Genomic DNA, 22,918 nt, shown 5'->3' on the forward strand with positions numbered 1-22,918 from the left:
TGGGAGCTGCATCATTGGAGTTCAAGCCAACATGAGTGAATTTTGAGGTAAAAGGTCCTGCTGAGCATCCAGTGTTTTAGCTTATCGGTGCTCTGGAGTAACCCCACTGTTTATCCTTAGGGTCAAAATGCTAATAGCATCAAACGTGTCCTCATGCTGCGGGTTTCAAACAGATGCCATATGGCACAAGTGAAAACTATTTAAACTCTTGTCTGCTCTGGTTCAAACAGGAACGAAGGAGGTTATTTTAGTTTCAGATTATAGCTTTCCGTGTGCTGGTTTGAAATTTTAGAAGATTTGACGCAAGCGGAAGTTAAAGTAGGATGATCCTGATGTAATGGCATTTGAATGTGAGTTGAGAGGCCGCCATAAGCTCTGGCTTGTTATGTAGGTCGTGACTGTGTGGAGTCAATGGGGTTATTATAGGATGCAACCAGGAACCAGTTTTGTTGTCCTGTTTTAATCATTTCATTCATTGATCAGAGATGTGAAATTGGATTTTTTCCAATCATTCAAGTGAAAGAAGTTTTTTTTTTTATTTATTTTTTATGTAAAACAATAATGGAAAAGTTGAAGATAGGGCATTTTTGTTGTGAGGACAAAAGAGGCTTTTGAAGGTTCTTTTAAAATATTCATGGCGTGAAGAATGTTTCGCTTGACAAGTGATTTTGATGCTGATTCTTGAAGCCAGTCAGGTGGGTTGAGTCCTCTTCCTGTGAAAGCTGCTGTCTAATGCTGTTTGTCCTCGTAGATCAATGAAATTTCGGCTAATTGGCTGTTAATCTCTTCTGTTCTTTATCAAAATAGCCCTCACCTTAGAGGTGCCTACAGCCCGACTTTTACCTGCTCTCATCCCGTAGGCTTTAGAGCTGCAGAGTTTACATAACCATCTGTTTGGCCTTTTGCGCACCTCTAAATGGATTGAAGCCTTTATTTGTTCTCTGCAAACAGATTAATTTTGTCTGTATTAGCTTGGATCCCAACAGCCTATTTTATTTTAATTGCTCTGACAAAGATATCATTGGTGTTAATTAAATGCTGTTGAGTGTTGCAGTTAGAATACAGAAGTGGAGGTTTGCTGTTAGAATACAGAAGTGGAGGTTTGCTGTAGATAGAGTCATCACTTCCCTTCGGTGGATGAGATGCATTTAGTCAAAAAGGTACACTAACATTATAATAAAAACAGTTCATAATATCAACCTTGTGAACTAAACATAACTCATGGTGACATGGATTCCCGGCTGTCGCTAATTTAAGTGTTCCATGTTTAGCAAGTGATAATGACTCATAAATTAAAGCCACAAGATCTCACAGTGAGGTTGGAGATGAGACTGCACACAAGTGGGAAGCCCACAAATTCATTTATAGGCTAAAATGTTTTACGGATTATTACAAAGTTAAAGTCCCATTAGTCATCACATATTGGTGAAGTTACATCTCTGCATTTGACCCATCCCCGTGTGGAGCAATGAAATGCAGCAGTGGCTGCACTCGGGAACTATTTGGTGGTTTTACCCCCCAATCCAACCCTTTAAAGCTGTGTCAAGCTGGGAGGTATTGGGTCCCAGTTTTAAAGTCTTTGGTACGACCTGGACAGGATTGGAACCCTGATCTCCCAGTCCCAGGGCGGACACTCTACCACTAGGCCACTGAGAAGGTAACTTAAAGTGACATGTGTAGTTTTTATCATTAATCTCTGGAAACATCCATCAAAATTTTGTTGAAAATGAATGAAATGATGCCCAGTTGTTGAAAAATATTGGCATCTTTGTAACATACAACCATAAAAATCAGGTCTAAAATACATGGGAGTAGGTCTAAATCTCTGGGCGACGCCATATTAGATGCCATGTTTCCTTCTACAGGAGCCCATGAGGACAAAATGCATTTACTGGTTTGTAACAAACTGTTACAAAACTTAAGTCATTCTTAAATGTTGTTCTTTTCAGTGATGAAAGGGAGTCTGAAGTGCTTGTTATTTTGATAAAGTTTGCACTCCCCAGGGCTTTTTGACCCTAATGGGCATCCGCTGGTAAGGTCTAACTCCAACACAAAAAAAATACTGCTGGCTTGCAACGATTTAGATATCTACTGCCCCCTATCACCAGGAACAATGCACACTGTCACATTAAGCCTGAGTTATGCTTCTCCATGAGCTCCGCAACAGAGAGGCGCACACGGAGTGTCGGACAGGTTTTCACATTCGAACTTCTGTTCAGGCAGCGGAGGGTAATTTATATGCATTTGGGTGCTTTTAGAGCTTAATACACTACTCTACACTTTGACCAATGTGATGTGAATTTTTATATAAATATGGAAATCCAGTCTGATTGGTCTTTAATGTTTAACCAGAAGATTTAGAATTCTTTGTTTACTCAGGGATTGTAGAACACTTCATATTGATTCAAGAAGAGAGTCAGGTTTATAAAAGGTAAGAATTTATTTTCCAAACATTTAAAAGCATGACAAGTTAACTAATATTACTGTGGATGGATGGATCTAGGTGGATGGAATTTGATGTATGGTGACTGTATGTGAATGTGAGGTTATCAGAACTTTCGTATCTAGAAGAACTGAGTTCTGGGTGAAAAAGGAAAGAATCTGGTTTGCGTTAACTAGGAAGTTAATTCTTATCAAAGCCACATCAGACGCGATCATGCTGTGTCTACCTCACCCTTTGGAAGACTCTCTTCATAGATCCGAAGGTCAGGGAGGTCGGATGGACTAGAAGGCCACTTGAGTACTGAGTATCATCTGATCTAATATTTTTAAAATGATGACATCAAACAGACATAAAATAAGAAGTTATGGGCAAATATTGGTATTTTAAAGACTAAAGGGAAAAAATGTAAACATATAAAAGACATAATTACAAATTAACACATTTTAGGCAAAATTTAGACACAAACAGAGGACAATATTTTCTGGCATACAGGGTTCATTTAATTGTGCGAAAATGTAGCACGTTTTAAAAAAAATACCGCGATAATACCGAAAACCGTGGTAATTTTGGTCACAATAACCGTGAGGTTAAATTTTCACACCGTGACAACCCTCATACAGACCATTTTAGATTAGGTTACATTTCCTTTATTCCCAGATTATGTAGTTTGTAGCACTCATTATAATGTTGTAGAAAATTTCTGGGCAATCCACGTGATCGGTATCGGTGATCAGCATTCTTTGATATCGGTATCGTGATCGGCAGCAAAAAACCTGATCGGTGCATCCCTAATTTATACATGTTTTCCATTGCAGAAGTGAAATAAATGGCCTTTCTGTAGGCATTTGAAATCCCCTTATTGCTTTCTTAGGCTGAAAATCTGATTTCAGGCCCAAAATCCTGGAGGATGATTGGATGTAGACTGCTGTCGTAATAATTTTTTATTTGAAACTGTCAGATGAGAAAATTTGGTGAAAATGTGTTGTGTAAAATGTAGTTGTGTCCCATGCTCACTACAACTTGTGTATTTTTTACCTCTTTTTTTCTTGTCCATGTGAGGAGGCTTATTTTTATGGACATGGGGAAAAAAAGGGGCCTTAAATCAGCTTTAAACCTCTCAAGGCTCTTCAGTCTAAGAAATGTCGTAACATTTGTACACAGTGGATTTCCTGAGCTGATGTACGGCCGAGGGCTTTGTTAAAAAGCCCCTTAAATCTCACGGTGTTTAAACTTTATGGTCACTTCAAATTAGAACTTCCTTTATATGGTGACTCGAACCATTTTTCTCCAGCTCACATTGATTTTGTGACATAAAATCTCAGGAGACAAAATGCTGCAACAACTGGGTTTATCTTCAGTACTTCGACTCCGTCTGTGTTTCGGTTTATGAAAGTGGCACGGGCCGTAGTCTGGCCCTCCACACTAGCTCTTAACTCAGAGGATTACCGAGCCAAGTTGAGCGGGATAAACGAAGGAGAAGGAAGAATTCCCTTTGTATGCTGAGATCTGGAAATGAACTGAAGATCATGCAGCATTTCTGTTTAACCTTGCTGTGTTAGCTCATCCTGTCAGCCCCTGCAGCCTGCATAAAAATAAATACTTAGCAAATGAACAAAATTCTATGGAAAGAAAAAATACCTCCACGAACTTTACTGTTCAGCCTAATCGGCTGCAGCTCATGAGCTCTGTGATGCATCTGGTGCTTAATGAAAGTCTTCAAGAGGACAAGCAGCGACTCTCCAGCCATTTCTGTTGGTTTCTAAGTAAATTAGAGTGAGACAATAGCACAAGATCCAAGCTTTGTTATTGAATTACATCTGACATCCTCCCCCGAGACCATCATTCAAAGCGTGCTAAAAGGCTTAAGTGAAGTACAGCATGAACAAATTAGTTTGTGTTGTACTTATCTTGTAGCTGGTTCTGCTGGAAGGGGAAAAGGGATGTAGAGGTTGTATGGGAACAAGTAGTAATGCAAAGATTACAACCATCACAGTGTTGTCTCTCACGGACGTTTAATGGGCTTAAGTTTTCTTTCTTACTGTCCAATCCTGGAGTGAAAAACATGAAACATGCTTCTTTGCGATTTGTACAAAGGTCATTTTTATCGTTGGCCTGAAGGCAAGAGTCACAGCAGGTTTTTGGACACAGGATATGTAGGAAGAGACCAGAGTAGAGAAACTCGTGAAAAGAAACCAAGGGATGGATTTATAATCCAGACCATGAATCGTAGATAATCTGGCTTCCTAAAACTTCACTCTAAACTAAAGTTGAGTCTAAAACAAGTGATTCTGTTTGATTTTAAAACATTTTAATTACCAGATTTAATTAAATTAATTAGGGCTGCAACTAACGATTATTTTCATAATCGATTAATCAATTAATCGAAAAAAATAATCGACAGATTAATCGGTTTGTTATTGTTTAGCTATTTAACCTATACAAGTGATGAATACATTTCAGTTAAGAAAAAGAAAAACATAAGAGAATTGTGCAGTTGACTGCAATCTATTTTATTGCACATGAATGAACACAGTCAGCGGTGTAAAATGAGCTAAACAGTGCAAAATATCAGTCCAGAATAATTTTTTGGCATCAAAATATAAGAGGTAAATTCCATAAAACATAATGTAGAATCTGGAATAGAGTTTGTAAGTGGTATGCATTGCTGGGGGTGAGTGTCTTGTTCCCCATGTAGTTGTCCATCGTTGCTTGTTTTTTTCTGCATAAGAAACACAAATAAACTGAATTAAGTACACATATAAAATAAAGCAGCACACACACTACAACACTAAATCAATATCACATTATTTGAATTAATTAACAATATACAGTGATCATTTATTTTGACAAAAATGTGTTGTGAGGCGTTTTACAGTGTTAGATAGTAAAACAGCCTTTTAATAGTTAAAAAAATGACTTTCTGAATTTCTCCTGTATTTAAAAATTGAAAGCGTACAACTATGCCGCGTTATATTCACCTGGACACAGCTCGTCTGTATATTTTTCTCCGCGGAGTTGTCCTTTATTGAACGAGCAACACAGTTATGTGTTTGTGCCGTTTTTCTATTAACGAGAACATTCTTATAAACAGACGTGCTAAATTTGGCAAGCGCATGATTCACAACACGGAGGAGATTCACGATTGCATCTAGTCAATCAGAAGTAGAACACCGTAAACTGACGCGGCAAAAAAACATGTTTAACATCCACTATAACGAACTCCGCTAACACTAAGTCCCAAATGTGATCTGCGTTAGCTTGTTTATTTTCTGTTACTTACCGGACATTCCTCTGCTGCATCAGCCCCCACGTTTTCGTCTCAAATGTTCACTTAGGGACGTCGTGCTTCCGTCGTGCCATGGTTTTTGCATATTTTGCAGGTCACCGGTCTTTTCAAGGCATCTAGTGAAGTGCTCCCATACTCGTGAGGATTTTGTCCGGGGTTTCTCTTGTTTTGTCGCTTCTATTTTTCTTCCGTATTTCTTGTTGATCCGCCATCTCTCACAGCAAGATGAGCGTCAGTAACGTGATACGTCATGAAAACCGAGGGCACTTATTGGCTCATTTCTTCTCCTACGGCTCCACTGGTAGATCAGTGGCTCATTACTGCCACACACTGGCGGCAAATTTAACAGATTGTAAGCGATGTCAGATTGGGGTAAAAAATAGACTTTATGCGGTAAAATATGATTATTAAACAACTAATCGATGACTAAAAAAGTTGTTAACTATTTTAATAATCGATTATAATCGATTAAATCGATTAGTTGTTTCAGCTCTAAAATGAATCATATTACCAGATTTTTAAAAATGAAAATACTTTTTTTTTATCAGTACAGATTATAAACACAGTCTACCCTTAATGGCTTCATGTGAGTCACTTACACACTCCTACAGAAAATGCAAAACGCAGAAAAACGTTTCCTAATTTCATTTTTTGATTGGCGTCAACAAAAAGTATTATTTCATTAAATGTTTATCTCAAATTATTTTATTTTAAATTGTTTTCCTGTAATCCCCATTATTGCTTAATTAACTAAATTTAATTATTTAACTGAGCAATGTTTGGCATTGTGTGTAAACTGCACTTTTCTGTCATGTATAGGTTATAATTCAAGAGTTCTAAGAAAATCAGTAGTTTTTAGGTTAATCTCTGGAAATATCCATCAAACATTGCTGAAAATGAATAAAATGATGTCCATTTGTTGAAAAATATTGGTGGCTTTGTACCATATAACCATAGAAATCGGGTCTAAAGTACATAGGGCATAGCCTGGCCTGCCAGACTCATCCTCTGTTTAATTCTGCACAGATAACTAGTCTGGTTACTGACTGGCAGAGAGGCGCATGAGGGGCGGGACTAGCCGGCTCAAAAATAACCAATCAGAAAAATGGCGGAAATGTCTAATGTATCACTGTAATTTTTTAGCTGTAGTCAAAAATGGCGTCTAGCGACGGCGCAAACATCTTGTTTTAAGAAGAAATGCTTTTAGAGCTTCTTGTGGTTTTAAAGACATTTTCAAGTCATTAGAACAGAGGAAAGAGCCGCAGTGAACTCCTCTTCAGACGCCATGTTTATGAGAAACTCAGAGTTGAGGTGTGTGTGTGTGTGTGTGGCGTACGGTGCTCAGAGCTGATTGGCTTGGTTAGAATTCTCGGGGGTGGGGCTATTTGAATAGAATAGTTCCCAGCTCCACGCTTCCCATAAGGAAGGGCGTTGGTCTAGCGTGTTTGGGGGGCACCTTGTTTCCTTCTGGCCAGCTCGGGGTGCTGCGCCTGTTGATGACATCACACTAGATAACGTACAACTTACAGAAGTTACGTTACCATGTTCAAAATCATTTAGGCAGCAAGAAACAAATTTAATAACAAAACTGTTTCCCAAACCTATGTGAAAAAACAGAATTGAAAAAGAGATGCAATGTATTTTGGCCATTCATTATTGCCGTAGTATGATGACGTCATCGGCAGGCGCAGACCCCTGAGCAGATCCGGAAAGTACAGCACCAGAAAACTATAGTTGGCGTTGCATTCTTTCATGGAATTGACTGAAGGACCATAAAAGTCTGAGGAGTCATGCCAAGGTTGCATGTTTTCTTCTCCACAGGTGACATTTAAGCCCCCTTCAGACAGGCCATGAAAAACGGAAATGTTCCGGAATCTGTCCGTAAGACCTTTCTGTCTGAATACAAACATCCGGATAACGTGTTCCAGAATTTATCCGGACGAAGCCCCTAGTAACAGGTCCTGACTTGTTACGACAGGGTGGCTGCTTCAGACTGGTGAGGTAAAGTTCCGGACAAGGGGGAGGAGGAGGGGACCGGGGGACGCTGTGCGCACCTATATAACTCGCTCCTGTAGCATGCGGCGAACCACGGCAGCTCGCCTCCTACGGTACCGTCTAGACGCGCGACGGACCGCTTCACACCGCTTCAGTGATTCCTTTAACCATTGAGCTTCATCATCCAGGTCTCTTATGCTTCTTCGTGTGCGCAGAATTATGCTTAAGCGCCTCGTGATTTTTATCTTGAGAGGCGCTATAGAAATGATATTTTATTCTTCTTCTTCTTCTTAACATGAGTCCGATTCTCCCCCCCACCCCACCCCCCGCCGCCGTCAGACATCTGGAACTTTTCCCTGCTGTGTGAACGCAGCCGAAAGGACAAGTTCCGGTACAAAAGTGGTGTGTCTGAAAACACAGTTCCGGTTAAAAACCGGATTGAATTGTCTGCAAATGTTCCAGAATGTCTGTCTGAAAAGGGCTTTACTGTAATGTTTTTAAACTAGCAACAGGAAGCAATTGTTTAAAATGACCCTGAAATGTAAGTATGTACTGCCTCCTAGTGGCAGGAAACTACACACTGCCACTTTAAGTGTACCAAAAATAAAGAGTTCACCCTAAATCTACTGAAATTATGGCAAAACCACATGGCCTAATTCAATCTGTCATTTAATTTTCACAATTATTATTATTACCGTTCATATTATTTTGTCACATTCCATTTTGCAAGCCTGCCCGTATTTTATTTACTTTATTCTCTTTCGAAAGCTGATATCCTATAACAATGTTTTTAAACGGCAGCGCAAATAAGGCTGGCAGAACGAGGGGAGCACACTCTGGCAGTAAGTCTTCATAATTTCAATGATGGCCTCTCCACTGACTGCTAATTGAATCTTTGTAGTGCACATAAAAAAATAAACCCACATCTTAATGCTTCTGTTGCAGCCCTTTGTTTTTATACATGTCTGAAAGGAAAGGATGGAACTCCAACGGCTGAACTTTGATTCATTCTGTACATTTATTTGTCTATATTGACCCAAAAGGGAAATCCTTGTCTGTACCAGTAATGAGGAAATTCCCTCTCAGATATCAGAGACCTTTTTCTCTCTTAAAGCTCATGTTTTGGCACAAAGTTATCATAGGCAAAGTGCCTTTAAGCAACCGGGGTCCGGAACAGATCTCAATGGAAACATTTAGCCTCTCAGCGGCCGTTGACTTGCGGTATAGCTGAACCATCACCACCTACAAGATGAATTTGTAAACTGACTTTCGTCTTTGCTGTTTCCTGTGGTGAAAGCAATTGTGATGTGGTTGCCACAAGCAGATAACACTCCGTTTCTAGGGAAACAGAGTGTACAGGACTCATTTGCAACACCACAGGAAAATGTGGTTGTCAAAGTGACAGGTTGTGTGTGTGTGTGTGTGTGTGTGTGTGTGTGTGTGTGTGTGTGTGTGTGTGTGTGTGTGTGTGTGTGTGTGTGTGTGTGTGTGTGTGTGTGTGTGTGTGTGTGTTGTGAAACTGAAGTTAAACTGCACTTCATGTCATGTCATTTATTTTTTAACAGTTGATTAAAAAAATGTAGGCGTCTCCTGTTGTGAGATCTTACCACAAGGAGACCTGCAGAGCTCATGGAAACATCTGTGCCCATTTCCGCGCTGGTCTCTCTACCACAAAGCATTTCGGTTGTAGCTGAATGAGAGAAAGCAGAGGAAGTTTAGTGGTGAAGGTGATTTCATTTCTTTATGATGGAAAAAGGCCTTTGCTTCCCTGTTCGCTAGTATTCTGGAGGTCACCATCAGGGAGAAAATTTGCCTCCCAAATTGAGTTTCGAGTCTCGATCGTCTGCCTGCAGACGGGTCCAGACTCACGCCCTGCTGACAGTGCTCTTCTTACAATTTCAGCTCCAACTTTCATCTCCAGCTGCCCACTAGAGCAGAAAATGACAACAAAAACTGAGCTGCTCCCTGATTTCCGATGGCTTTTGTTTATTTGCAGTGATTTCATTTGTTTGGTGGAAGTTTGGTTGGAAGAAGGAGTGTGAGAGAGACTTGTGGTTTTATAAGTTACCGACAGCCGAAATGCTTTACGCCAAACTCTCATGGCAAAACGCCACTTGAACGTTGACTCAAACTTTAAAGTAACTCTTTGTAGTCTGGGGTGGATTTCCATATGTTGATGGTGTCACTTTGATTTCTCTAAAGAACTTAATATCTAAGAAATTGAAATGGGTTTGGTTGATTTTCTGTCGTGAAATTGATTTGACCTTTCTAGGCCCGTCCTCTTCAGCCTTTTTGGATCCTTTTGGTCTTGTCTGATGCAGAGTGACGCTTCTATAAACTTGTTGGAGTTCAAAGGCTCTTTACCTACCTAAGTTGCTGTGATTGCACATTTAAAAGATAATTTTTACTCAAACGTCAGAAGCCAAGGCTTCCCCAGAGATTGCTGCAGTAGAAGCGGGTGATCGGTGTCATTGATTTTGTGGTTGATTTGTGTCTCTTTTATTTACCAGCAGTGGTTTGCTGCAGAAGACATTAGAAGGCATTAGGAGAGGAGATCTAAAGATGAATCTGATTATAAACCAGAAAGTCTCATCTATTCAATTCAATTCAAGTTTATTTATATAGCGCCAAATCACGACGAGTCGTCTCAAGGCACTTCACATAATAAGCATTCCAATTCAGGTCAGTTCATTAAGCCAATCAGAAATAATGTTTCCTATATAAGGAACCCAGCAAATTGCATCAACTAGTCGTCAGTGACTTTACAGCAATCCTCATACTAAGCAAGCATAAAGCGACAGTGGAGAGGAAAACTCCCTTTTAACAGGAAGAAACCTCCAGAGAATCCTGGCTCATTATAAGCAGCCATCCTCCACGACTCACTGGGGATCGAGAAGACAGAGCAGGCGCACACACACACACCTGACAGTTATTCTTTCCCTGCAGGAATCCTTTTCTCCACCTTGGTGTTCGGACCTGCCTGTGGCTTCATCCTCGGCTCTCTTTGCACTAAATTATATGTAGATTTCATCTTCATCGATACCGGTGAGTTCAATGCCCCCCCATCTGTGTGTATTTGATTTTAGTTGGTTCTCTCTGGATGCTCAGTGACCTGTCCCCCTCCACAGGTATGCTGGGCATCACTCCAGATGACCCTCGGTGGATCGGGGCCTGGTGGGCCGGCTTCCTCCTGTGTGGTGCCTTATTGTTCTGCTCGGCTCTCTTCATGTTTGGCTTTCCTCACTCGCTGCCAGTGAAGGAGAGGGACGAGGAAGCAGAGAGCGACCAGGTTATGCTCCCTCCTCCTCTCAGCCCGGAATCTCCTAAGCCCAGCAATGGAGTGGTGCTCTGCGTTGAGCCTGCCAACGGCGCCACCTGCTGTCAGCAGCTGAGAGGTGAGCTTGTTCTGCAGGTTTTATGACTGGAAAGCATTTAGTGAAATCTAAAAATGATAGTTGCAATGTAATTACCCTAAATACTCGTTAGTACTAGCTTTGGTTTCTCTTCTTTTTTCAACAAAACTACAATCTAAGGACAAGTTTTTGTAGTTTCTGCTTCAGAAATGGTGTGAGTTGTTACCTAAACTTAACATTAAGTGAGATTTAGATTAAAAAAGCTAAAATTTCCATTTCCTTGTTGTTTTGATTACCAGTGATCCCCAAAGTGACCAAACAACTGCTATCCAACCCGGTGTTCACCTGCGTCATCCTGGCAGCCTGTATGGAGGTCGCCGTCGTGGCGGGCTTCGCGGCCTTCCTGGGAAAATACCTGGAGCAGCAATTCAACCTCACCACAACCTCAGCCACCCAGCTGCTAGGTCTGCAGACATGACAACTATATGCATGGATACGTGTGATATAAACATGTTTTGACCAGATTTACGGCTTCAGGTATGACAGCCATCCCATGCGCATGTCTGGGGATCTTCATGGGTGGCCTGCTGGTGAATAAGCTCAACCTCTCAGCTCTGGGAGCCATCCAAATGGCTATGATGGTCAACCTGGTTTCTACTGCCTGTTACGTGTCTTTCCTGTTCCTGGGCTGTGACACGGGTCCCGTTGCAGGAGTCACGGTCCCTTATGGCAACGAGTAAGAAAGAAACTCATATTTAGTCCAAAAAACAGATCACCTTCAAGTATTTACACTGTTTTCAAAGTTTGTTTTTTAAGTGAAAACATCCAGCAGTATTTTATTTCTAGCACAGATAATAAGGCAGTAAGCGCAAAAGGATTTCAAACATAAAATCTGCTACATTTAAACAGTTAAGTAAATAAATAATAGAAAAAAAAATAACTTTTTTCACTTTTTTACTGAAAAAGACCAAGCATTCTGTTGTGTCACAAAAACACAACATTTTATAATCTGGTCAATAATTTGTGTATTTTTTGAAGAAAACCTCTTAGTTCTGTAAGATTTTCAAATAATAAGAATAAAATGTGGTTTATCACCTGATTCATTCATTAAGAAAATTGATTTTATTTGCAGACTTAATCACGTCAGTGTTAATTGCAATAATGGGTAAAGCTTCCTTTTACAGTCCCCAATTACTAAGTACTTACATGGTAATTACATAGTAAGTTAAAGTGATTTATTATTTCTGAGTTCTTAAACAGTTATTACCATGTAACTCAGGTTCAAATCTATTTTTTAGTTTTATTAATAATTTCCAGTAAATACTGCTTTACACAATAATTACACTTTATTAGAATTATACACTTTAATTACACAATAAAACACTAACTTACTGTGTAATTACCATGTAAGTTCTTAGTAATTAGGGGACTGTCAAAGGAAGCGTTACCCAATAAGGTTACAATACCATCAGGATCTCATTATAAAAATTTTGGGAAGAAAAAAATTATTAAGGGAAACTTTTTTTATACAGCAAAGGATTTAAAAAACTTGAGATGCTTAAATGCACTTTGGTGAATTTCTTTACACATATCAATTAAACAGCTGCTATTCCGGCTTGTTTCCACTCTAAAATGATCTCTGATTTCAAACTGTTGTAGTTCGAGAAGTTAGCTGTAATAAATTCCAGCGTTCACTTTTTGTCTTATCTAAGTGAAAGATGAATATTTGTACAGATTTTTTGGGCTGACCAACACTGGTTGTTTGTTTGTCGGTTTGTTTGTTTGTTTTTCCTTCAGGACACTAAATGTGGGAGAGAAACCAGAAGCTCATTGCATCAGTCACTGCCACTGCTTCACCTCCTCCATCAGCCCCGTCTGCGGCTCCAACGGCATCACCTACCTGTCTGCCTGCTTCGCCGGCTGCAGCCCGTCCGTTATCTCTCAGGTCGCGTCAAACACCTCTCAGGTTTGCACTGCTTTGTGAAAACCCTCAGAATTCTCATAGATCTGTAAACTAGAGCAGTGTCCAGCATCTCACACACACACACCTCTCTTTAAACTCACCTGCAGCTTTCTATTTCCCCCTTGCTCACAGAACCTGACTGGATGTTCTTGCATACCTACTAAAACCGGACACGCCTCTGCAATTCCAGGGAAATGTCCAATGCCGGGCTGCCAGGAGGTTTTCCTTATCTTCCTGTGTGTGATTTGTGTCTGCAGCATGGTGGGAGCCATGGCGCAGACGCCCTCCGTCATGGTCCTGCTCAGGTAGAAATGAATTTCGTAAATGAGATCAGAGACAAAAATGGCTTCAGAAAAATGCAACAATGTCATTGGTTTTGTTTCTCTTGAAGGACCGTGAACTCTGAGCAGAAATCATACGCTCTTGGAGTTTTTTTCCTTCTGCTGCGACTTGTTGGTAAGAGTTTAGTTTTAATTCAATTCAGTTCAATTCAAGTGTATTTATATAGCGCCAAATCACGACAAGAGTCGCCTCAAGGCACTTCACATAATAAACATTCCAATTCACAGTTCATTAAGCCAATCAGAAATAATGTTTCCTATATAAGGAACCCAGCAAATTGCATCAAGTCACTGACTAGTGTCAGTGACTATACAGCAATCCTCATACTAAGCAAGCATGCAGCAACAGTGGAGAGGAAAACTCCCTTTTAACAGGAAGAAACCTCCAGAGAATCCTGGCTCAGTATAAGCAGCCATCCTCCACGACTCACTGGGGATCGAGAAGACAGAGCGCGCGCACACACACACACACACACACACACACACACACACACACACACACACACACACACACACACACAAGTAATGTGTCTATAGTTATATTGTGATGTCTTAGTAAATATTGTATTTGGTGAAAGATAAACTTTATTGTATTTATCCTAGTGGATCTATAATTAAACGGATAAACTAGTATTAGCACATCAAAAGTCAATGAAAACCAAAAGTTATTATCAGGAGAGAGAGAATGTATTAGTGGTTAGCAGCAGTGTGCTAGTCGATGGCCCCCTCCATGAGGCCACCACAGCTCAGCAGAACGTCATTGTAGCTTCTTCTGGGGAGAAAAACACTTACAGAGAAAATAAAGTTAACAGCTGAAATTGCACAAAATAGTACAGTTAAAGAGCAGACTGTAGAATAATGCAGTAGAGTGTGAAAAGTGGTCAGTGTGTCCTCCAGCAGTCTAAGCCTATAGCAGCATAACTACAGAGATAACTCTGGATAATCTATCCTATTTAGATGTAGGCATGTTGGAGGCAGGGCAAGGGAGAGCCGTCTTTACCGACTGTACACTCCACCTCCCTGTACTCCCCCACTTGTCCAGATTTAGGCTAACATCAGATTTTAACTATAGGCCCTATCAAATAAAAATGTTTTAAGCCTTTTCTTAAAAGTAGACAAAGTGTCTGCCTCACGGACTAAAGCTGGGAGCTGGTTCCACAGGAGAGGAGCCTGATAACTAAAAGATCTGCCTCCCATCCTAAGTTTAGATATTCTTGGAACCACCAGTAGACCTGCAGTCTGAGAGCGAAGTGCTCGGTTAGGAACATATGGAACAATCAGATTACTGATGTATGATGGACCTTGATTATTAAGAGCTTTATATGTGAGAAGAAGGATCTTAAAATCTATTCTGAATTTAACAGGTAGCCAATGTAGGGAAGCTAAGACAGGAGAGATATGATCTCTCTTTTTAATTCTCATCAGAACTCTAGCTGCAGCATTTTGGACAAGCTGAAGACTTTTAACTACATTCTGTGGACTTCCTGAGAGTAATGAATTACAGTAATCCAGTCTTGATGTAATAAATGCATGAACTAGTTTTTCACTATCACTCCTGGAAAGTATGCTTCCAATCTTAGCAATATTCCGAAGGTGGAAAAAGGAAATCCGACAAACTTGTGAAACCTGGGATTTGAATGACATGTCCTGGTCAAAGATAACACCAACGTTCCTTGCTTTGTTCTCGGAGATTAATGTAATGCCATTCAGGTCAGGCGATTGGCTAAGCAATTTCCTTTTCTGGATTTCTGGTCCAAAGATGAGAACTTCCGTCTTGTCTTGATTTAAAAGCAAGAAGTTTAGAGTCATCCAATTTTTTATGTCCTCAAGACAAGCCTGTAATCTACCCAACCGATTAGGTTCATCAGGGTTAATGGATAAATATAACTGAGTATCGTCAGCATAACAGTGGAAGTTTATCCCATGCTGTCTAATGATTTTACCAATTGGGAGCATATATATAGTAAAAAGAATTGGTCCAAGCACTGAACCCTGTGGTACTGAAGAGGCTTAAATGTATTCATACTGTCATTTAGAAGCATTTAGTCAGCCAAACACATCTAGCCTGGCCTGCCAGACTCCTCCTCTGTTTAATTCTGCACAGACACACACTCCTATTCAAATAACCCCACCCCCTGAGTATTCTAACCGAGCCAATCAGCGCTGAGTAGCGTACGTCACACACCAAAACGCCGAGTTTGTCATAAACATGGCGACTAAAGCGGAGTTCGCTGCGGCTCTTTCCTTGATTCTAAATGACTTGGGACACGTCTTTAAAATCACAACAAGAAGAAGAGCTAAAAGCCTTTCTTCTAGAAAAAAAGATGTTTGCGCAGTCGCCAGACGCCATTTTTGACTACAGCTAAAAAACTACAGTGACGCTCAGTTTCTCATAAACAACGAAGACAGAGGCGGAGTTCGCTGCGGCTCTTTCCTCTGTTCTAAATGACTTGAATGTCTTTAAAACCATAAGTAGAAGTGCTAAAAACCTTTTTTCTAAAAAAAAAAAAAAAAAGATGTTTGCGCCGTTGTCAGACACATTTTCTGACTACAGCTAAAAAACTACAGTTTTGCGCGGTACAGTTGACATTTCCATCTGTTTTCTGATTGGTTATTTTGGAGTTGGCAAGTCCCGCCCCTCATGTGCCTCTCTGCCTGTGAGTTACCAGACTCATTCTCTGTGCAGAATTAAACAGAGGACGAGTCTGGCAGGCCAGGCTAAAACACATCAGCAAGTAAGCATCTAGTTGTGGTGAAGACGACCTCAGAATGAGGAACAAAAAGAATTTTAAGGGCCTGTGAACATGGCTGGTTCCGGATGGGCTGGCAGAAACTACTGATCTGCAGGGATGTTCACCCACAACCATCTTGAGAGTTTTGGTCTGATAAAGAGAAAAGGAGATTAAAGTGAGACTTTTTAACTTTTTCCTATCTTTAAATCCTTTTCTTTAGCCAGTAGTGTATGCTGACAAACGTTTTGAGTTAATGAAAGGCCACCCAGCCCTGTGGCCAGAATATTCCACTTGCAACTTCAGACTGGTATGATCAAAGCCTATTTGTTGAATTTAATTTAGTGATGAATCACCTCTTTAGACACTAAGGAAGGCTGGAGAGACATTTCAGCTTTTAGATTAAGGTGTTTAAAAGACAAACGCCCAGCAAAGAGATAAGTTTTGCTTTCAGTTCTATGAACAGACACTAGGGGGTGCTAAAAGCAGCCAAAACTGCCTAGTTCCCCTTGAAAAAGTCTGAGGAGACTGGGTGGACCGGTCTGAGGCAACCGTAGTTGTTTGGAAAGTTAGGGCTCACGCCATGACAGAATTTTCATAATTCACATAATCTCCCAGAAAGTTTTTTTTTTTTTTTGTCTTCTGGATTAAAGCAATTTTCTTCTAAGCTTTAGAGATAAAAAGAAACATAGGAGGAGGTGTGAAGTTTGAAAATGATGAAAGGGTTTTATTAGAGGCAGTTAAAACTCTGTTTGAATGTTTTGTCAGCTTATTCGTGGGGAAAAGGAATCGAATGAGCTGCGCACCATCGCAACTGATAAATTTTAAATTCCGGAAGTGGAGGAAGTAACATAATTAGCCTGAACAAGGTTACTTGGAAGAAAGATGTATTCTCTGGATTCTAGTTGTTATTGATTATTTTCTCAGCTGGTGTCTCTGCTTTCCAGGATTTATTCCTCCTCCTCTGATCTTTGGTGCGGGGATTGATTCCACTTGCCTTTTCTGGAGCTCGGACTGCGGCGACAAGGGCGCCTGTCTGCTGTATGACAACATGAAGTACAGACACCTCTACGTGAGCCTCGCCATCATCCTCAAAGGCATGGCCTTCCTCCTCTACTCCACCTCGTGGCTCTGCTTGCGCCGCAACTACAAGAAATACATCAAAGGAAACGAGGACCACTCGCCATCGACGGAGTTTTGCCCATCCCTCATCGACGGCCCCAAACTCGTGGACAGAACAAAGTTTATATATAGCCTAGAGGACCATGAGTTTTGTGAAAACATGGAGTCGGTTCTATAAGGAGAATGTGGACTTTCACCTCCTCCTCTCATGATGTTTGATTTAAAGGCCCGTACAGGTCAGAGGTGCTTTTCCAAAAGGGGTCCACTCTAGGTGTTTATCAGCAAGGTGTCCTTGCATGTTGCCACTGAGATCCTGTGTTGACTTGTTGGTAGAACAACTGTACCCCTTGGTCCTTTTTCAGCGAGTGGATTTATGACACCATCTCCACTCTAGTTCTTGTGTTGGGTCAACCACGATCCCGGTAATCGTAATATATGGGGGGGAGGGGGACAGTTTTTTTTTTTTCAGTCAGCACTAAGTTCTGTCACTGAAATATTTAGATTTTATAGTTTGAAGAAAAAAAAGGAAAGAAGAACCACTCGAGTGAGTTCTTCGGTCGTTGCCAAGTGTTTACAAACTAATAGCCGATCAGTCACTGTAGTTTTGCTTCAGTGCAGGAAGGTTTCTTATAGAAAGAGACCAGAACCACCCGGACCGGGTTATTTATAGTGGCCTATTAGACGTTGCTTTTGCTGGATCTTGGAATCTGTTTTTGATACTCGCCTAGACTGGATGCTCCTATATCATAGGTGCAATTCAGATCTGATATTACTTTTGCACTGCAGCAGGTTGCTTCACATTCATGTTTGTTTGCAGAATTCATTCAGCCTCATTTGTCTTAAACAAGGGATTAAAATGTTTAGATTCAGATTATTCCTTCCTTTCTTTAGTTTGGCATCTCCACCAAGCGAAGGAGCAAAATCTGAAAAATAAACCTTGTCACGCAATTATGAGCGTTTATTAGGTTGTGCTAAAAAACAACAGTATAAATTAAATATAGCATAATCTAATGTTTGCGTGTCTTATCACAGAACGTGTTAGAAGTAAATGTGTCTGTGTTTAGGATCAGACGCAGCTTGTAAGATCCAAAGTTCAGAAACAAGATGGAAGGCTTGACTCGCGTTACTCGACTCATCCCTCTGCAGTTACGGTTACACTTTGTCCCTTTTTCTTATACTTTTTGTATGGCAAAATATCATTTATTTTGTTCTGGAAATAAATTATTTTTCAGAAAAATTCAACAGAACTTGAAAGCTTCTTTATTTGCTTCTTTATTCTTATATTTTGCATCCAAAGAACCAACAAAACACATTTGCAGTCTTTTATACCAACGATGGACAAACCAAACACTTGACTCACAGTAAGTTGTACAAAATAGTACATGTACTAGAATGAAATACTCAGCATGTAGTTGATATTCGTGGCTCATGACGTGCTCTTGATGTTTCAATAATTCCATGTAGCATGTCCCAAAGATATGAGCTTAAGTCAGCATCTGAAGCTTTTATTGTCACTGAACCAGCGTCCCTCTACTACGAGATGACAGTTTCAGAACAACATAACAGGACTAAGCTGAATTGTGGGAAGGCGGCCTTTGGACAGGCACTCCCATGCGCAGGAGTGAAGCAAGGTAGACAAACCAACAACAGGGGAGGGGCAAATGAGGGAGAAAAGTAGTTTCAAATGTAAATCCACAGTATTTGTGATCATAATGGGTATTAAAATTTTTTGAATCGTTCTGCTCAGCATCAATCTTCACCTAAACCTAAATAAGGAATAGTTTATATTAAAAAGAAAATTATCTTCTAGATCGCTCAAGATAAAAATCACAAGGAGCTTCACAAAAACAAAACATTTAAAATGTTAAAAGGATTTTTAAAAATATGTTTAAAATGAGAAAAAAATGTTTTGATTAAAATGTAAGGAAAAGGAGAGAGGGAAATTGGTGAATCCCCGGAAAGGCAGAATAGAAGAGGGTGGTGACGAAGATCACGTAAAAGCCAGCCTGAACAGGTGAGTCTTCAGCTGCTTTTTAAAGGAGACCACAGAGTCCACTGATCTCAGGGGGAGAGAGTTCCAGAGTCTGGGGGCCACAGCAGCAAATGATCCGTCACCTTTGGTCTTTAGCCTGGTGCGCTGCACAACCAGTAGGCTTTGATCACTGGACCTCAGGGACCTGCTGGGGGTGTAGGGACTGAGAAGATCACCAATGTATGATTACATCTATAAAATTCCAGTGACACATAATAGAATAATCAAAGCTCTGTATAAGAGTTTTAACTCTGTCTGTATGTCTGTAAAGGGGGCTGGCTTGTCTTGATCACAGGCAAGGGGTTCTTCGTGGATCAAAGGTTGGATTTACAGACCTGGACTAGATTATTCTACACTAATGGCAGAGTCTGAACGATTTTTGAAAGATGTGTTTTTCTTTTCTTTCACACATACGGGAATAAAAATTAAAATGTACAAAACTCCTAAATGTATCTTGCTTGGCCGGGCAGATCTCTGGGTGATCAGCACCCCTAAACCTCTGATCCTAGAATTGGCCCTGGTTACATCATTTTAACTTTTTATTTTTGTAAAAACTTTTTGAAGTAATACATATGATGGAATGTGGCCTCGGTTTGGAGAAATAGAGATCATTGTAGTTTACACTGAGGCTAGTCTGAGCTGGCTGGGACAAGGCCAAAGTGGATCATTGCTGTATTAAAACAACAATTAGAAAGCATTTAACACAAATGTGATTTTTATAAATCTTTAAGACAAGAAACAACTTTATTTATCCTGAGGGAAATTGTTTTGTCATAAACAAGCTCAGTGCACCAAGACGACTAAAATTAAGACAGTGGGAAGTTTAAAAACTTTATTAAACAGGAAAAGATTAAAACTCACTTGTTCAAGCTGGCTTTTGTGTGACCTTCTTCACCAATCTTTATTCTGCTCTCCCCACCTATTCCACCTTCCTCAGGATCCGCTGATCCACCCATGCCTTGACTCCCACTTTCAGCCAATATGTGCTAAAATGACCCTTTACGGAATAATGAAATGTCACTCAGACCTCTACTGCCCTCTATATCGCACTTGCAACTTTAGAGTAGTGGGCCGCCATCAGTGGACTTAGAAGAAAATGAGCTTACAGTACATGCCTGTTTCTGGAGTCTGCACAGCTGATTTGTTTGATTTAGTGATGAATCACTTCTGGGATGACATTTCAAATCACCAGTTCGATTAAGGTGTTGAAAAGAGAAACACAAAGCAAGGAGATAAGTTTCGCTTTTGGTTATACAAAATGAACACTAGGGGGTGCTAAAAGCAAGCCAAAGCCGCCAAGTGCGCCTTTAATATGTCAATTTAATCTAGGACTTGTTGTGGCTCGCAGGTACTTTAAAGAGTACTATTTTTGCTGAACATATGTTGGAATAAAGTCCAAAACATGAATTGGAACACCTGATGTCTATTTTACTAGATGTTGGCTATAAAAAAAACATACTTCTAGTTTTAACCCTAAACTTTTAATTTAAAATTTTAAAATTTTAATTAGAAAAAAATCAAGGCTTATCCATTGATAGGTAGTAGTGCATAAAGTCTGAAACAATCAGAGAAGCAACATTTTGACAAAAGAAATCAGCATAATTGTCACATGAAATAAAACTGATGGACAAGCTTGTTATTTTCCACTCTTTCATGTAACACTTAAGCATGAGAAAAGCAGAAATAACAGATTACATTTTCAAATCAGATGAATCTGAACCCAATTTATTTCACCAGGTCATTTTCAATTTTCCAGGTATACACAGAAACACAGTCACACCTGCCTGTTGCCAATTAGTGAGTGACCTGAGCAGTATGCCAGAAATGCATTTAGTGTTTGCTGTGCTCGATCTCTGAATGTGCAGAGAATCAGAAGTTTGGTCGGAGAACCTTGAGCTTCAAGATTTAAATGAGCACAAAGCACTGCAGCCCTCCTGCAATTCAAAACAGCAGAATGTAAGAGTGATCTTGTTTTTGCCCAAATAAATGTGATTTTGTTGGTGTTAAAGGAATAGTTTGGATTTGTTTGAAGTTCTTAGGTGCAGAGGGAGTTTTGAACAACCTCAGTTTGAAGAATTAAAGACAGATTTTCATTGGCTAAAAGTCAAGACCAACAAAACGCCTTTGGTACAAAAAGTACACTTAAAATGTCTGTGTTTGTATGCATGTATGAATGGATGTACAATTTTATTGACTAATATGTGTAAATGTGATTTAAATTCATATCAATGTTTACACTTTTTTTCTCTCTCTTTAGCTTAGTCATGTGTATAGATTTGTTGGTAAGCATGTTCCACTGCCTTGCATAAAATGGGATATATGAATACAGTTTTGATTGGTTGGTTGGTTGGTTGGTCGGTCGGTCGGTTGATTGATTGGACAGTTGTAGCACAGGAGGTGGAGCAGGTTGAGCAGTAATTGGAAGGTTGTAGGTTAGAGCCTGGCTCCCATCAGAGAATGTTGCTGTTGTGTCCTTTGGAAAGACACTTAACCCACCTTGCCTGCTGGTGGTGGTCAGGGGGACCGATGGCACCAGTGCTCAGCTGTCTCACTTCCGTCTGTGCGCCCCAGGGCAGCTGTGGCTACATCGTAGTTTATCATCACCAGCATGTGAATGCGTGTGTGTGAATGGGTGGATGACTGTGCCGTGAAGTGCCTTGGGGGGTTGAATCCAAAGAAGGTGTTATACAAATGCAGGAAATTTACCATTTGATTGATTGATTGATTGATTGATTGATTGATTGACTGATTGATTGATTGATTGGTTGGTTGATTGGTTGATTGAAATACAGATCTGTGTTTTTTGTTTTGCTTTCTCAGGATAAAAACTAAGAAAATCTGTTCGTAAGTGTTCCCAGTTCTGGCACTAAATTGACAGAAATAATCCTCCAAACTAAAGTAATCTAAAAAGCAGCAACAGGTTACATAAATATTTATGATGTTTCCAGAGATGGCACCACATTTTATGTGGCTGCTCCTTTTAGCCTTTTGAATGATAAATGGCCTGTATTTATATAGCGCCTTCTTAGGGTTCTACAACCCCCCAAGGCACTTCACAACACAATCAGCCAACCACCCATTCACACACACACACACACACACACACACACACACACACACACACACACACACACTAGTGATGATGAGCTGCATTGTAGCACAGCACACTGACGGAGGCGCACTACCGGTCCCTTTGACCTGCAGGCAAGGCGGGTTAAGTGTCTTGCCCAAGGGCACAGTTAAAACACAATATGTGAAAAACAATTGCAATAAAAGTAGCTGTACCTAATTTATTTTTTTCTGAGTGCACATAAAAATGGCTGTGACAAATATAATCAGTTTGGGCTTTTCTTTTACCCATTTCTCCCTGCGACTGCTTTTAAATTGCAACCTCAGCATAGCACCTCTTCAGGAGGACAAGAATCTGCCTCAGTAGACAACAGTCTGTGATCATTCTGATGCACAACCCAACAAAGACACCATAACTGCAGCTTCAAAATGTCCTTGTTGAAAGTTGAAAAAAATAAATAAATCCACCAATCGACACAGAAACAGCTGCAGGCAAAACGTATTCTCTGCTAATGGAAAGCTGTCAGTTAGCCTAATGAGCGCTTCATTGAGACAAATAGTTGCACAACAAATCAAGCTGAGAAA

At 40.2% G+C, this 22,918-nt stretch overlaps 1 protein-coding gene across 1 annotated transcript in view; it reads left to right on the forward strand.

Moving 5' to 3' along the window:
- slco3a1a (solute carrier organic anion transporter family member 3A1a) overlaps positions 1-18,181 on the forward strand; it is a 43,659-nt gene extending 25,478 nt beyond the window's left edge. The window contains exons 3-10 of the mRNA XM_015964522.3: positions 10,671-10,769; positions 10,853-11,119; positions 11,377-11,541; positions 11,615-11,813; positions 12,875-13,043; positions 13,173-13,345; positions 13,432-13,496; positions 17,058-18,181. Coding sequence (XP_015820008.1) covers positions 10,671-10,769; positions 10,853-11,119; positions 11,377-11,541; positions 11,615-11,813; positions 12,875-13,043; positions 13,173-13,345; positions 13,432-13,496; positions 17,058-17,410 — 1,490 coding nt within the window. The 3' untranslated portion in view covers positions 17,411-18,181. The remainder of the gene's footprint in view (positions 1-10,670; positions 10,770-10,852; positions 11,120-11,376; positions 11,542-11,614; positions 11,814-12,874; positions 13,044-13,172; positions 13,346-13,431; positions 13,497-17,057) is intronic.
- The last annotated feature ends 4,737 nt before the right edge of the window (positions 18,182-22,918 follow it).

The sequence above is a fragment of the Nothobranchius furzeri genome, chromosome 4 (assembly GCF_043380555.1).
Source record: "Nothobranchius furzeri strain GRZ-AD chromosome 4, NfurGRZ-RIMD1, whole genome shotgun sequence".
Lineage (NCBI taxonomy): Eukaryota > Metazoa > Chordata > Actinopteri > Cyprinodontiformes > Nothobranchiidae > Nothobranchius > Nothobranchius furzeri.